Genomic DNA, 17,861 nt, shown 5'->3' with positions numbered 1-17,861 from the left:
CTAATAAGGGTCCTTGCGCTTGTAATAAAGCTTAAAGGGATAGTTCACCCAAAAATGAAAATTCTCTCATCATTTACTCACTCTCATGCCATCCCAGATGTGTGTTCTTTCTTTTTAGAAGAATATTTCTGCTCTGTAGGTCCATACAATGCAAGTGAATGGTGGCCAAAATTTTGACAATCCAAGAAGCATATAAAGGCAACATAAAAGTAATCCATACAACTCCCGTCTTTTAATCCATGTCTTCAGAAATGATATGATAGGTGTGGGTAAGAAACATATACATTTTTATGTCAATTTTTGCTAGAAATTATTCTCCCTGCCCAGTAGGGGGTGATATGCAGGAAGAATGTGAATCACCAAAAACACAAGAAGAAGAATGTGAAAGTTAAAGTGGAGATTGACTGAGCAGGGAGGAGAATTTATAGTAAAAAAAAAAGGACTTAGATATCTGTTTCTCACCTACACCTATTTTATTGCTTCAGAAGACATGGATTTAACCACTAGAGTCTTATGGATTACTTTAATGCTGACTTAAGTGATTATTGGAGCTTAAATGTTTTTGGCACCCATTCACTTGCATTGTATGGACCTACAGAGCTGAGATATTCTTCTAAAAATCTTCATTTGTGTTCAGCAAATGAAAGAAAGTCCTACACATCTGGGATGACATGGGTGAGTAAATGATGAGAGAATTTTCATTTTTGGGTGAACTATTCCTTTAAGGGCCGTTCACACCAAACACGTTTTTATGCCCATCTGCATTCTTTTTCCATTGTTTTTTTTCTATCTAATCATGCACTGGACAAACATCTTGTCCCATTTCCAGCTGTTTTTTTCAGCATCACATGTACAAGCATTGCCATTTTTGGCCAACGTGTCAGGTAAATAAAAAGAACTTCACACTTTTAAAAGCATGTCTCGATAGACCTGCATTATGTTAGATTCACAAAAACAATGGTTTTAATGTCCACCTGCACTCATTTTCCATTATTTTTCTATGAAAACATGCACTAGACAGACATCTTTGACCATTGCGCCACATCCAGGTGTGTTTTCAGTGATTTTTGGCCACTGTGTCAGGAACAAAACGTCAACTTAAAAGTTTTTTTGTTATATTCAGTGTGCTGCATCAAGAATTCTGTTTGGTCTGAATGGCTCCTTAGAATAATTATGTGGTTCCAAAACCATAACAAAATCAGATCTGATCGAATTTTGTGCTAAGTGACATTGAGGGAAAGGAATGATAAATGTCAAGCTTGTGAGCCATTTAGAACACAGACCAAAATACAAAAAAGGTAGCTCAAGGAAAGACGAATTCCAAACGCAAAAGGCAGCCCTCAGGCTCACAATCTGGCTCACCTCCCTCTCGGAGCGTGCCCCAGCCTGTAACAAAGCAAGAAGTGCCCGTCGCGAAGAGGTGGGACGGTGCTGGAAGACAGATGGGATGCACGGTGTTGGTGAAGTTCAATGGCTGGCTCAGCTCCAACAGGGAGATGTCATAATCGTAGGTCATTTGGTTGTAGTTTGGATGGGTGATGATGGTCTTCAAAGTACGCTGCTGAACGGTGTTGTCCTGGATGTTCTGGTCCCGCAGACCGCTGTACGTCAGCCAGTTAGATGTCATTTTGTAGCTGTTGGAAAAGACAGAGTGTCTCATTTGTAAAGAGGAGTCTGTATTGGATGCAATGTTATTAGAGGCAGATCCATTCTTGATCATGATGTACTGTAGATTTACTGTGATAGACTCATATATTGAGCATTTTGAGATTATCACTTAAGCTGATAACTATGCCCAGTTGGATAATAAAAGTAATAGTAATAGCCTAAAATGATTTACTAATTTACTACTAACCCTCACTGTCGTTCCAAACTCACATAACTTTCTAATGCGGAACACATGGAGAGATTGTTTAATGAATACCACAGCCCATCTCTGTGCTCGGGGACTTGAACCAGTGTCACTTGGAGACTGTGTTACCTGGGTTCAAACAGTATGTTAAGGATCAGACCAGAAAAAACTAAATTCTGGACAAGTGTAGGCCACTCATACTAAATTCTGATCATAACATTGTGTACATGATCCCAGAGTGTAAGACCAGAAAAGAAAGTGATAAGAACATGGACAAATGAAAGTAGGGAACAACTGAAATCCTGCTTTGATTGGACAAATTGGGAGATTTTTCAGGAGGGTTCACTAGATGAAATGACGGTAGTTACAAATGATTACATACATTTTTGTGTACATCTGGTTGTCCCCACAAAGGAGATTAAAATGTATCCAAATAATAAATCATATGTGACTAAGGACATAAAAAAGTTATAAATACAAGGAAAGTGGCTTTCAAAAATAAAGATTCTGGAGCACTTAGACAGAAAAAGAGCTGAAAATTAGAAATAGGGAAGCAAAAGTGGCCACAGACAGCTTCTGGAAGATGCCTTTAAAGTCAATAACCCCAAAAATGTGTGGCATACTTTGAAAACTATGACAGGAATGTAATCTCCGACTAAACCTTTTGTGACAGACAATGAAGTTTGCTTTGCTAATGATCTAAACATGTTTTTTTTGTTGTTGTTTTTTTTTACTAGATTTGAATCACTAGATAATTCTGTTAAGTGCACCGAGATACTTAAAACTGTTATACCTTCTACCTCAGACAGAATTGTTATCACTGTCGATGATGTCAGGAAAACATTTCAGTGTACAAATACCAAGAAAGCTGCTGGGCCGGATAAATGCATTGCTTTTCTTTTGAAGAACTTTGCAACTGAGTTGGCACCGGTGTGGCAACCATTCTTTCAGGCTTCCGTAGACACACACACTGTCCCTCTGTCATGAAAAACTTCACATATAAAACCATTACCTATAATTCCATGTCCAAAAGAACAAAGATTTTAGACCAATAGCCCATACCTCAGTGATTATGAAATCTCTGGAAAGAATTCTGCTCCAATATCTTGTTAGTATAATAAAAGACAAACTTGATCCACAACAGTTTGCTTATAAGCAGAGTTGCGGTACAGAAGATGCTGTTGCCACTCTGGTTCATATCATTTCTAAACATTTAGACAAACCCAACACCTATGCAAGAGCCCTCTTTCTAGATTTGTCATCGGCTTTCAACACAATACAAGCAGACATTTTGGTGTCAAAGATGGTACAGTGTGATCTGAATTCCTATTTGATTCATTGGTATGCCTTTTTTTCCTCACTAACAGAGTTCATATGGTAAAGGTGAACAAAACTCTTTCATCTGCCATCACGACTAATGTTGGGGCCCCCCAAGGCTGCGTGAGTTCAGCCATGCTTTTCACTTTTTATACCGACGATTGTCGTACTGATATACCAAATCAATACATTCTAACGTATTCTTATGATACAGTTCTAATATCTCTTAAGTAATTTAGGCAGCCCCGGGCTGCACCAACATGGCGTGAACAAAGCAGTCGAGTGGAGTGATAATAATGCTCTTGAGATTAACACAAAGAAAACTGAAGAGATTGTATATGTTTCACCATCTGACTCTCACAAAGTTCCCATTGTTATCCATAATGAAAAAAATCAACCAGGTATTTTCATAGAAATACTTGGGTGTAATGATGGACCATTTGTTATCCTGGAAAATCCACATTGAAATTGTCTGCAAAAGGACAATTTTGCAGACAAAATTAGGTCTTTTGGGGCATGTAGACAAATTCTTCTTCTGTTTTTTACTTCTGTGATTATGAGTGTCTTACAGTATAGTAATACTACATGGTACAAGTGTTTGTCCACTACTTTAAAGTCAAAGCTGTTCCACCAAATAAGAATTTGCTCAAAGATTGTAGGCCAACCCCTTGAGAAACTCTATGAATCAACCTATCATAGTAACATATTGAGGCTGGACAAAAATATTGTCTCTGATCCTAACCATGTCCTGAACAGTGAATGCATATATTGTGGTTCCACAATTTAATAGGGTTAGACTGAAGCACTCCTTTGTGCATCAGTCAATCCTAAAATTAAATATGGAGCTTAATCCCAGACCGAATGTACGTTGAGGGACTTGAATATTGTCTTTTGTGATTGTAATGTTGTGTTAAATGTATGTATCTTTGTTTTTTGTTTTTATGTCCTAATTTTTGTCTTCTCTGTGATGCTGTAAATGGAGCTGCTGTGATGCAAGAAAAATTTCAGACTTGTCTGGCAATAAAGTATTTATCATATTTATAATCATATATATCTTTTCAATACAGTGGCAGTGGATAGTGCCTTACTTTAAAGCTTATAAAAGGACCCAAGACTATCATAAAAGTAGTCGTGCATCATATTCCAAGCCATCATATTACCATAGGACTTGGGTTCTTGACGCCTGTTGAACGTTCATGAGTGCATGAGAGAAGTTCGTTCACAACGGCATGCATGCTCTAGCGAGAACTTGCAAAGTTTGTTTAGTGCTAAAAATTGATGCACTTTCTCAAATGAACATGTAAGCCACTGTGAAAAAGCTTCTTTCATAGCGCTCATAAACATGCAAAGGAAATCAAGACTTTCAATTAAAATTGATTTGAAAGGGAGAGTTCACCCCAAAATTTTAATTCTCTCAACATTTACTCACCCTCATGCTACCCCAGATGTGTATGATTTTCTTCTGCAGAACACAAAGATTTTTAGAAGAATATCTCAGCTTTGTATGTCCATACAATGCAAGTGAATGGGTACCAACATTTTGAAGCTCCAAAAGCATATAAAGGCAGCATAAAAGTAATCAATACGACTCCAGTGATTAAATCCATGTCTTCAGAAGCGATGTGATAGGTGTGGTAGAGAAATAGATCAATATTTACGTCCTGTTCTATTATAAATCTCCACTTTCACTTTCTCATTCTTCTTGTGTTTTTAGCGATTCCCATGCTGTGCATATCACCACCTACTGGGCAGGAAGGAGAATTTATAGAAAAAAACCCACACTTATTATATCGCTTCTGAAGACATGGATTAAACCACTGGAGCTTTATGGATTACTTTTATGCTGCCTTTATGTCCTTTTTTGATCTTCAAAGTTTTGGTCACCATTCACTTGCATTGTGAGGACCTACAGAACTTAAATATTCTTCTAAAATCTTCATTTATGTTCTGCAGAAGAAAGAAAGTCATACACATTTTGGGTGGCATGAGGGTGACAAAACGATTGCATAATTTAAAATTTTGGGTGAACTATTCCTTTCAATTTCGGGTTGTTTCACAGCAAAAATTATTGTATGCCTTCGGAAGACGAATATTAGGCACGGTACATTTATGATACTTTTGAGTCCTTTTTTTAAGCTTCAAAGTGTACTGTATAAAACTGAGTGTTGCATTTTAGACCGGGCAAATAATCCCATATTAAAGTATTTAAATACCACATGATGCTTACATTGCAAAGCCACTAAAATAATCCTTATTTATGAACAGAACCAAATAACTGGCAAATCAGCCAGAATATCCATTTTAAGATTATTGGCTGATACCAGCACTTGTCTTCTTATATATATATATATATATAATTACATAGACAAACATATTTTTCCTTGGAATGATTAACATGCACCAATGAATCTTTCACAAGACTAGGAATGTGTATTATAAAGTAAAAAGGGTCCATTTTGACTTTAAAACAGTTCAACAGAACATGTATTGTCTTTAAATTCTGCTCCACAGTTTCAGTCAAAGCAACATGTTGAAATAATTCAAGGCAGAGCTTTTTTTGCATGTCTAGTGCTCTACCTGCTGGCCAAAGAGAATAAATACAAGCTCATGCTGCAGTAGTCTAATACACCACAGAGAGCCGTTGATGTTTACATTTATGCATTTCACACATACTTTTTATCCTAGGCAATTTACAGGTCATTCAAGGTATACATTTATTCATTGTTTACCACTTGTGTGTTCCCTGGGAATTTAACCCATGACCTTGGCATTGCTGGTGCCATGTCAAACTTGGTTCCTGGAGGGCCACAGTCCAGCAGAGTTTAGCTCCATGCCTAATTAAACACACCTGAAGCAGCTAATCAAGGTCTTCAGGAGTGCTTGAAGATTACAAGGAGGCATTTTGGAGCAGGGCTGGAACTAAACTCTGCAGGGCTGCGGCCCTCCAGGAACTGAGTTTGACACCCCTGAGCTACAGGAACACTGCTGATGTTGCATGATGTTTGTAGAACAAAGTGAATGGAAGCAGATCCTAGGAAAAGCGCAAATAGCGCAAATAGTTTGCAGATGTCTAATTTGTGTTTGTGATCAAATCAACACAATTCAACTGAACCCCAAAAACTATCCTTCAGTTTTTGATTGGGGTACAGGAGTGACTTCTGAACTTGCGATAGTTGACATAGTGATAACCATAGCCTCAGTCCCTATTTACTTTCTTTGTATGGAAAAAAAGAGCAGCATCATCATTCTTCTTAAAAAAACAAACAAACATATTTAGCTATTTAGCTCATGTGCACATAGCCATAGAGACTGCAGTTACAGACTCACCCGGTATCAGGCTGTATGAAGCAGTGAGCAGCAGACAGCAGCCATTTGTTTGAGATGATAGAGGCGCCGCAAACATGTCCATCGGACTTGAAGTGTAGACTGACCTGCCATGGCCATTCACCCAAATCTGCATTCTGTCCACCCACAATACGGTTGTGCTTGTAGGGGCGGATTCCACAGTCTAAAACAGAATTGTACGAATTGTTTAGAAACCAAGAGCAAGATTTTGCTCATCTGCATCTGAGATGAGGTTATGAAGTCTTGCAAAAGACCAGTAGGGAATAGGATCAGAGCTCCAGCTGCAAAATAGCTTGAACTGTTTAGACTGGCAAATCCAGAGTTCCTTGAACCATCTGCTCTGACTCAAAGGACTATCGGCCTTTAACAGGGTTCAGCAGAATCATAAGGCAGATATATAGGAGAAAGGAAATCGTTAGCTGATAAAAACACAATGAGGAAGATTTAAAAAAGCAAGGAACCCTGAGGCCTATAAAATAAGTAAAAAGAGATAAAGAAAAGCTAAGGTTTCATAAAAAAGTATAATGGTCTCGGGCTCTGAATCCGAACCTTTCACGCTAATTGCCGCATTTCTGATGATGCAGCATGTTTTTTTTTTTTTTTTTTTTTAATTAGAATTGTTGTTAAACTTACTGTAACACCAAAAGCTTGTGAAAACACACTGATGCATCATAATCTTCATTTGAACAATCTCGATATCGATTCTTAAATCCTAATATCGATCTTTCACTATATCACTACAATGCGAGTGCAAATCCCTGACATGTCATCAGATTTCACAGTATGCGACTAAAACATCTGTGATTAGCCACTGGCTTGAAAACATTCGGATTTCAGTCACGAGTGATTGAGTAGCATATTGGTGAAGAAGTTCAGCATCCTTTCATAGCGTGTTGAAATTTAAAGTTTGATTTGACTAGTTCCGTGTAATGTGTCCAAAGACTGAATGATGCCTCTATTAATATCCTTTCTGTTCTTCAGTCAATTATTGATCTAAAACAACCAAAAATATTTGAAAAAATTAATTTTAATCAGGAATAGCACATATGAGGTTAAGAAGCCATTTGAGTCCTCTCTCGTATCTATGTGCTCATTTACAGAACTGCCAGTTTTCTTAAAGAGACAGTACCGATTTTTAGCATGTGCTCTAAAAATCATGTTTGTAAATAGTATAAATTATGCATTAAACAATAAATGTATCAAAAATGTGTAAACTGTAATTTTAGAAAGCTAAAATGTGACCAAAACAAAGAAAAATGAATAAAATATAATTTGTAAAATTAATATTTCATAATGTACCTAGTTAGAAGGCCCCCTGTATAATTAACAACATTAGCTAGGAGAGAATTTCTTTCATATGTTAGCAAAATTGACATTATAACTCAAATATACATGTATGAATCAAAATCGATTCGAATTTAAATCTGAATCGAAAGCTTTTGAATCGGAATCGAATGAGGAAATCTTTTTCAATATGTTTATTTCTGCAGGAAAATACATTTAAAAACACTTTATATATTAAAGGGACTGTTCACCCAAAAATTATCATTCTCTCATCATTTACTCACCCTCATGCATCAAGGCAGTATAAATGTAATTCAAATCCAGTGGCAACATGTATCTGGGTTGTGCATAGCGCACTGCGCATGCGTCAAGCGCGAGGAAGTGTATGAACATCTTCTCTCATGAATGCGTAATGGAAAATGCGGATGTCAAGAATTATAGTGAATAGGCACTTAAATTTTGGTCTGTTTCTCTCTCATTTTTTTTAAAATACATTTAGAAGATGGATTAAACCACTCAAATCATATGGATCACCTTTACGCTGCCTTTCTGTCCTTTTTGGAGCTTTCAAGTTTGGACTCCATTGACTTACATTGTATGGCAAAAAACACCATACATCCTTCTAGATATCTTCCTTTGTGCTCCGCAGAAGAAAGAAATTATACAAATTTGAGGGTCCTTTAAATAACCAAGTAATAATTTTTTCATAATAGAGTGAATTAAATACTTTACAAATGAAAGGTGTTTTGTCTCACTTGTTTATCCCCTCTTTTTTTTTTTTGGAACTTGATGACTCGAAACGAAATATTATTTATTTGAAGTATCAATCATTTTTAAATAAGGAACTTCAGTTAAAAACAAAATATTCAAAATAGAATTCTAATTGTTTTTTTTTTGTTTTTTTTTAACCACATTAAAAGTTGTTGCTGCACATATTTGTTGCAACCAGGGTCAGAAATTAAGCAGGGGAATGGGGCAAATATGACACCAAAATTGCCCCCAAAATTCAAAATATGTGGGTGCAAAAAAGACCCTTACTATGAAGTGGGTTATTGCCCCATAATGTAAAACTTAATTTCTGACACTGGTTGCAACGTTACTTGACAACCATAAACAATCAAACTCTTCAAGATTCATGTTGTACACAACAAAACCCCTGAAGTACTTCCTCGATTTGGCCTGACAGAAACATGCCCTACTTTGTATTTTCACATTATTCCATATTTCCTGTTGCTCACATTTGAAAATAACGTAGTCCAGCTCATGATATTTGCGTGGATATCTCTACTGCAGTGTAAACAGTCCAACTATTGAGAAAAAATACTACCATATATATTTGCAAAAAAATAAAGTATTGAAAAAGAAGAAGTTCAAAATCATAAAAAAAACAATGCATGTTGTGAACGAAGCCCAAGAATTGAAATCCTTTTTGTTTTTCTTTTTTTGTTTTTCTGCAAAATACTTTTGGCATCAATTCCATATACAGCAGAATCTATGAATGCACTGCCATGAGTACATCTGACTTACCGCATCCCTGTTCGTCCGAACCATCAGAGCAGTCATCCTCGCGATCACACTCTGCATTCACTTTGTTTACACAGTCTTTGTTTTTACACTTGAAGGAGTACTCTGTGCAGACCCCAACCGCTAAGGAGAGAGAGAGGAAGCAAGTAAAAAGAATGAAAAATAAGTTAAATGAGGACAATTCATCACGCCTCGTTCACGGCAATGCAATAGTCAGCCTATCGATCAGACCTATTGATTGCGGGGAATGTCACTACTCTCTGCTGAAGGATACAAAAACAATGAACAACTTTGGGTTGAAGTAAGTGGAATGTAAAGAAAGACTGTACAAAGGAGAAAAGACAAAAATACAGTATGTAATTTCACTATTTCTGCTCAAGCCTTAAAGTGTGATGTATAATTTCGAGTGCAACCAAATGGCAGCATAAAAGTAATCCATACTACTCCAGTGGTTAAACCCATGTCTTCAGAAGTGATATGATAGGTTTGGTGAGAAACAGATCAATATTTAATTTCTGTTTTACTATAAATTCTCCTCCCTGCCCAGTAGGTGGCGATATGCACGAAGAATGGGAATCGCCAAATACAAAAGAGGAAGAATTCTTCACTATATGAACTGGAGATTTATAATAAAACAGGACTCACCCACAGCTATCATATTGCTTCTGAAGACATGGATTTAACCACTGGAGTCGTATGAATTCCTTTTATTCTGCCTTTGTGTGCTGTTTGAGCTTCAACGTTTTGGACCCTGTTGACTTGCATTGTATGGACCTAAAGAGCCGAGATATTTTTTCTAAAAATCTTCATTTGTGTTCAGCAGAATAAAGAAAGTCATACACATCTGGGATGGTATGGGGGTGAGTAAATGATGAGAGATTTTTCATTTTTGGGTGAACTATCCCAGTAGCTGCTGTAGCCCTATGGATTCTTTTCACATCTATGTGTTTGCAACATGGAAGTAAACTATAGCAGGTTAAACGGGGCTGCTGGCTTATAGTGGTAATGGGAAAAATCCACTATTATGTTTCCATGGCTTTCCAAAAGAGATGGATTATGGCAATCCGAAACGAGAAAATTAATATATTTACTGTCACTCCCTAAGCAGTGTTGACTAATTTGCTAGATTGTATTATATTAATCTCACATTAATAAAAACAAAGAGAACAGTGATATAAACATATTAAATCCTGTAAACAACAGAACTGTTATCTACTCACATTCTTTGCAGGAGACCTCATCGCTGCCATCAGCACAGTCTTTTTTCCCATCACATATAAGATCCTGTAGAATGCAAGCGCCATCTCCACACATTCCCTCAGCTGTGCCGCAGTCTAGACAGAGGAATAAAAGACAAAAGAAAGAGATTTTAAGTCTGTCTTTTAATAGAAAAATCGTCTAATTCTAAACAACCGATTTGACAGCATTAGCCTCTCTACTGCCCCATCCAGTTCTGGAGGACCCATGTAAATTTACGTGAAGTTACCGTAGGCTGACCAGTGTGCAACAAAAGTTGATGTTCTCTGGAAATTGTCCAGAGTTTGAGGTTAGTTCGACTGAAATTCATGTTTAACTCAACTTGATCTGCAAGACATGGCTGGTCATGTGATCTTAACATGACAGCCACCATAGGGGGGCGACCTGCTATATGTAGAATAAAAAAAGCCTGATCTATGATACCACTGGTGTTCATCTCAGATGAGTGTATGTCATTTAAAATAATTATGTCAAAGGTACTATTATGCCCTGAAAAGCATTTTGGGGGTGGGTGAGGGTTCAGGGGTGTTGAGGTCACAAATATAATGGTCCTCTCCTTTAATATAGTAAAGGCGCTGAATGCAATAATTTTCTGAATAAAGGCTTGAAATGCGATAAAGGCCCAAATTCGTATAATTTTTGGTTTTAAAAGATACATGTATTATTAGGTTTACACAGTACAAGACAAACACTGTGCCTGCATTGCTAGCAATTTGCCTGTTTCAGTCATCTTTTCTTTCTTTTTTGTGCTGTCTCAAAGAAAAGATGACTATCATTTGAATTTTTTTTTTCATCATTGATGTATCTGTAAAATGACATGACTGTGTCAGCTGGCTAGCAAAAAGAAAATACACAAAATTATTTAATCCCTCATTGTTTTTTCCTCCCAGTAGTATCTTACAATATTTTCTTCAATAATCCTAATGCTGCTCTTTTCCATACAAAAACAGTTCAAATTGACCACTGCTGTCAAGGTCCAAAGAGAAAAAAAATCATTATAGAAATACCATAAAAGTAGTCCATACAACACAAAGCTGTTGTATGGCCCCAGAAAGCTTGGAATATAATGCACAAGTCATATGGACTACTGTTATGTTGTCTTTATACTGAACCTTTAATAGTGCTTTATAGTATTTGTCCTTTTTGAAACTCGACAGCTCCTGCTCATTATAAACTGTTATTCTATGGAATAGAGCAGCTTAAAATATCTATTTTTATGCTCCAAGAAAAAAAATAAAAAAACAGCATGTGGGTTTTGAAAAACATAAGGGTGAGTAAATGAGTGAGTAAAAGTACATTTTCCATTTTCAGGTGAACTACTCTAACTGGTGGCTAATTTTTTGAGCACACCTGACAAGGACATACTCAAAATAAAATGGTCTCTTTTAAAAGAAGACACTTAGGAGATGTTGTACAACATTCAGAATTAAAGACAAAGAAAATATTTAGAAAATCTTACATTTATTTTAAATTATTACCTCTTACATTTGCATTAAGAATATGACACTGTCCTTGCCAAAGCCCAAAAGCACAATAGAAGTCACAGGTCTCATCATGTTCTAGTTCTGATCTATGGGTAATAACGCTCTACTTTGTGTTTTTTTATTTTATTTTTGTATACACTACCGGTCAAAGGTTTTGAAACACATTCTTATATATATATATATATTTATTTTTATTTTTATTTTTTTCACATTAGAATAATAATATAGTCATCAAAACTATGGAATAACATAAATTGAACTATGGGAATTATGTTACCGTGTTATATTTTAGCATCTTCAAAGTAGTCACCCTTTGCCTAGAATTTGCAGACATGTACTCGACATTTTCTCAACCAAATTCTTGAGATATCACCCTGGGATGCTTTTTAAACAGTATTGAAGAAGTTCCCATCTATGCTGGGCACTTATTGGCTGCTTTTCTTTATTATTTGGTCCACGTCATCAATTTCAAAAACTTTTTTTTTTATTATTAAATTTTAAGTTTTATAATGAAATAAATTAATATGGTGGCACAATTATATTTTTGTCTAAAAAACTAATTTCAAACATTTAAGCTTTAAATGTAGATTTTAAGATCATGAGAAACATTTCAGTCAAGTGTTTCAAAACTTTTGACCGGTAGTGTATATAGATAATTTTCTTAGACAACATCAAGAGAATTTTCTAAAAAGCTACTTCAAAGCCGGCCAGATTACCACATTCATTCAGTTCCTTTACAATATACACACATTCGCTCTTTGTCTTAAGCCTGATATGCTGAAAACTGCTCTGTTAATGTTTTCACATTCACAGTTATGAATGACATTCAAATCACGTACTGTACATGAAATATTTTCAATTCAAAATGCCAAATTTTGCCAAATGGTGAATAGTTTGCACCCTTGGAAATGAATGCTGTTTGGTACAACATTTCAATCATAAAACAGTGGGCAAACATTGCATGTTTAGTTACATCTCACATGAGTCAAACACTCTTAACATGAACTGCTTGCTGATGCGTGGCGCTAGGATAATACACAAGGTTCCCACTCAGATTCTTAAACTTGAGTCCCAAATGACAATGAATCTCAAATGGCACTGATGAGTGGTATTAGACTACTGTGCATGCTAAAAATGTAACTTTTTTAAACCATTATGTTATTCCTGCAACAACTTAATGACTATTAGACAGCGGTGCTTAATGGACTGCAGCAGAACAGCAACAAGCATACCAATTATTGCGGGGACAATCTGGCCATATCTGATTATTGGGAGAGACTTGTCCCTCTCAAAGTATATTGTGTTTATGGCCCTGCTGACAAGGCAAGATGCAGTTACAACATATTTTAACAAAACTAAGTTGTAACCGAAATCGGATCCGTTCTGTGACAGATGGATTTGGCTAAACTATGCTCAGATTAGAAGTCTGCTACCTGACCCGAGCCTAAAAGGTCCCAACAAACCATCGTGTTTCGGGCAGGGTATGGGTCAGTTTTTCAAGTGTAACTTCAGGTTGGGTTCAGGTTTATAATTAATGAAAAATGACACATGAGTTTTAGGGGCTGTTCATGTTTTTGTTTGCATCTGCACTGTTTTTCAGTTGTTTTTCGATGCAAACATGTGTTAGACAAGTTCGCTGCATTGTTTTAACACTGCATCAAGTTAACAATGGAAGTGAATGGGGCCATTTTTTGGAGGGTTTAAAGGCAGAAATGTGAAGCTTATAATTTTATAAAAGTATTTACATTCATTCTTCTGTTAAAACAAAGTTGTTTAAATCATAATTTTTACGGTCTTTTTAGGATTATAGGGTTTACATTGTTTCATCGTATGGAGATACTCACCACAATGCTGCTCATCACTGTTGTCCCCACAATCATCCATCCTGTCACACACACTGTATTCAGGCCTACACAGGCCATTTTTACAAACAAACTGGTCCTCATCACATTCTGGAACAAAATACACAGACACTGGCGTGATTCAGACAGTCCTATAAAGTTTATTTCATATGCAAATAAACAGATACGAAAAGTTATTGTATTGTCTGAGTCGTAATGTGTTGAAAAATAGGTATTTCTACAGTATGTCCCTGCCCATTTAATGGTCAGCTGGCTGCTTATTGAGTGAACGTAAAATGCCATTGGGATGAGACTTACGGCAGTTCTTCTCATCACTCAAGTCCTCGCAGTCATTCCAGCCATCACAGTGCTGCTCTTTCTTGATACAGTATCCTGAGGTGCAAGCAAACTGACCAGGACAAGCTGAAAAAGAAAGAAAAACATGAGCGGAAAGAGAAAGACAAAGAGAGAACACAACACAAAATGAAAAAATTAGTTGGGTTCTAATATCTGATCACTCAGATTAGGACATTGAGCAGTGGCGGCTGGTCAATAGGGGGTGCTGGGGCGCCGCCCCATTCAAGTTATCCAGAGAAGAAGGCTACTTAAACACTTTAAACATAAGTTAATTATATATTGCAAAATAATTATGAAATAATTGCCTGGTAGTCGTGTGTTAGCATTTATTTTTTTTAAATGTTAACAAAAAATGTATTTGGTTCATTTCTGTGTGAATACATGGGCTATACTTCCGGTGTGAAGGGCACCGGCCAAATGAGTGTGTATGTAGGTCCTTAAATTTTTGGCAAGCAGGTGATCTAAAGCTGCTCTTTAACTGGTTGCTTCAGATTTTGATTTTTAGGTTGGATTTTGTTAGTAGCGTATCAGTATTGTTTTAATTTTTTTGGCCTCGTGATTGGACGATTCACTTTCCCCGCTCAGCAGCTCATTAGTTGACTGATTGTTATATTGTTAGTTAACTAATTGTTAGATTGTTAGTTGACTGATTGTTAGATTGTTAGTTGACTGATTGTTAGATTGTTAGTTGACTGATTGTTAGATTGTTAGTTAACTAATTGTTAGATTGTTAGTTGACTGATTGTTAGATTGTTAGTTAACTAATTGTTAGATTGTTAGTTGACTGATTATTAGATTGTTAGTTGACTGATTGTTAGATTGTTAGTTGAGATTGTTAGATTGTTAGTTGACTGATTGTTGGATTGTTAGTTGACTGATTGTTAGATTGTTAGTTGGCTGATTGTTAGATTGTTAGTTGAGACTGTTAATTGGCTGATTGTTAGATTGTTATATTGACTGATTGTTAGATTGTTAGTTGAGACTGTTAATTGGCTGATTGTTAGATTGTTAGTTAACTAATTGTTAGATTGTTAGTTGACTGATTGTTAGATTGTTAGTTAACTAATTGTTAGATTGTTAGTTGACTGATTGTTAGATTGTTAGTTGACTGATTGTTAGATTGTTAGTTGAGATTGTTAGATTGTTAGTTGACTGATTGTTGGATTGTTAGTTGACTGATTGTTAGATTGTTAGTTGGCTGATTGTTAGATTGTTAGTTGAGACTGTTAATTGGCTGATTGTTAGATTGTTATATTGACTGATTGTTAGATTGTTAGTTGAGATTGTTAGCTGACTGATTGTTAGATTGTTAGTTGACTGATTGTTAGATTGTTAGTTGAGATTGTTGGATTGTTAGTTGAGATTGTTAGTTGGCTGATTGTTAGATTGTTATACTGACTGATTTTCAGCTTGTTAGTTGAGATTGTTGGATTGTCAGTTGACTGATTGTTAGATTGTTAGTTGACTGATTGTTAGATTGTTAGTTGAATGATTGTTAGATTGTTAGTTGAGATTGTTGGATTGTCAGTTGACTGATTGTTAGATTGTTAGTTGAATGATTGTTAGATTGTTAGTTGAGATTGTTGGATTGTTAGTTGAGATTGTTAGTTGGCTGATTGTTAGATTGTTATATTGACTGATTTTCAGATTGTTAGTTGAGATTGTTGGATTGTTAGTTGACTGTTAGATTGTTAGTTGACTGATTGTTAGATTGTTAGTTGACTGTTAGATTAGCTGAGATTGTTGGATTGTTAGTTGACTGTTAGATTGTTATATTGACTGATTGTTAGATTGTTAGTTGAGATTGTTGGATTGTTAGTTGACTGATTGTTAGATTGTTAGTTGGCTGATTGTCAGATTGTTATATTGACGGATTGTTAGATTGTTAGTTGTGATTGTTAGAATGTTAGTTGACTGATTGTTAGATTGTTAGTTGACTGATTGTTAGATTAGCTGAGATTGTTGGATTGTTATTTGAGATTGTTAGATTGTTAGTTGACTGATTGTTAGATTGTTAGTTGACTGATTGTTAGATTAGCTGAGATTGTTGGATTGTTATTTGAGATTGTTAGATTGTTAGTTGACTGATTGTTAGATTGTTAGTTGACTGATTGTTAGATTGTTAGTTGAGATTGTTGGATTGTTAGTTGACTGTTAGATTGTTATATTGACTGATTGTTAGATTGTTAGTTGAGATTGTTAGATTGTTAGTTGACTGTTAGATTGTTATATTGACTGATTGTTAGATTGTTAGTTTAGATTGTTGGATTGTTAGTTGACTGATTGTTAGACTGTTAGTTGGCTGATTGTCAGATTGTTATATTGACGGATTGTTAGTTGAGATTGGTAGATTGTTAGTTGACAGATTGTTAGTTGACTGATTGTTAGATTGTTAGTTGGCTGATTGTCAGATTGTTATATTGACGGATTGTTAGACTGTTAGTTGGCTGATTGTCAGATTGTTATATTGACTGATTGTTAGATTGTTAGTTTAGATTGTTGGATTGTTAGTTGACTGATTGTTAGACTGTTAGTTGGCTGATTGTCAGATTGTTATATTGACGGATTGTTAGTTGAGATTGGTAGATTGTTAGTTGACAGATTGTTAGTTGACTGATTGTTAGATTGTTAGTTGACTGAATGTTAGATTAGATGAGATTGTTGGATTGTTATTTGAGATTGTTAGATTGTTAGTTGACTGATTGTTATATTGTTAGTTGACTGATTGGTATATTGTTAGTTGACTGATTGGTATATTGTTAGTTGACTAATTGTTAGATTGTTAGTTGACTAATTGTTCGATTTTTAGTTGACTGATTGTTAGTTGAGATCGTTAGCGCCGTTTAAGTTGAACCGCCAAGTTTCAGGTTGGTGCAGCATTTCTTCCAAATGAAAGAAAATTCAGTTTTATCTTTACAAAAAAAAAAAAAAACCTTTCACAAGGTGTTCATCTAAAAACAAAACAAAAAAAAGGGTAAAGGAGCTTGGAACGGATCGGCCCGATTTACAAATTCAGCAGTCATCAAGTGATCGAGGACAAGTTTACACCCGCGCATTCTCCAGCTCGTGTTATGGCAAATGGAGTTGGCTAGCTGAACGCGGTGTAAGTAATGCCTTTTATTGTTTTCCCTGCATGCTATTTCTAAGTCCTGGCACCAAAGCATAGTGGACAACGATGGGGGTACGAGACTTAAAACATCTTTCTGAAAAATGCAAATGTCATGAAGTAGCCGCAGCCATCTAGACAATGCCATGAGGCTACAGTTTTTTGGGAAGCTTAGCATTGCTGAACAGATAGATGAAGGCTACAACATTGGCATTAGAAGGCACAATGAATAGGTGACAAAAAATTGACACATCCTGTCTAGAATAATAGACTGTGTGAAATTATGTGGGACCTTTGAGCTGGCTTTGCGTGGCCATGATGAAAGTGAGAGCTCGGATAAGCCCGGGATATTCCACGGGTTGGTTGATTTTGCTGCTTCCCTTGATGGAGTTTTGAAAGAGCACCTTAAGAATGCTACTGTGTTTAAGGGAACTTTGAAAACTGTGCAGAATGAGCTATTGGACTGTATGTTGTCTGTTGTGAGAGAATACATA

General features: G+C 36.0%; 1 protein-coding gene across 1 annotated transcript in view; it reads right to left on the bottom strand.

The window, feature by feature from the left end:
• Positions 1–17,861, bottom strand: part of LOC127429845 (suppressor of tumorigenicity 14 protein-like) — a 65,890-nt gene that overhangs the window by 6,325 nt on the left and 41,704 nt on the right. Inside the window, exons 12-17 of the mRNA XM_051679126.1 lie at positions 14,223–14,327; positions 13,908–14,015; positions 10,543–10,656; positions 9,326–9,445; positions 6,497–6,677; positions 1,363–1,634 (exon numbers count right to left, since the gene is read on the bottom strand). Coding sequence (XP_051535086.1) covers positions 1,363–1,634; positions 6,497–6,677; positions 9,326–9,445; positions 10,543–10,656; positions 13,908–14,015; positions 14,223–14,327 — 900 coding nt within the window. The remainder of the gene's footprint in view (positions 1–1,362; positions 1,635–6,496; positions 6,678–9,325; positions 9,446–10,542; positions 10,657–13,907; positions 14,016–14,222; positions 14,328–17,861) is intronic.

This window comes from Myxocyprinus asiaticus, chromosome 39 (assembly GCF_019703515.2).
Source record: "Myxocyprinus asiaticus isolate MX2 ecotype Aquarium Trade chromosome 39, UBuf_Myxa_2, whole genome shotgun sequence".
Lineage (NCBI taxonomy): Eukaryota > Metazoa > Chordata > Actinopteri > Cypriniformes > Catostomidae > Myxocyprinus > Myxocyprinus asiaticus.
Note: the sequence above shows the minus strand (reverse complement) of the source record. Positions and strands in the feature narration are given on the sequence as shown.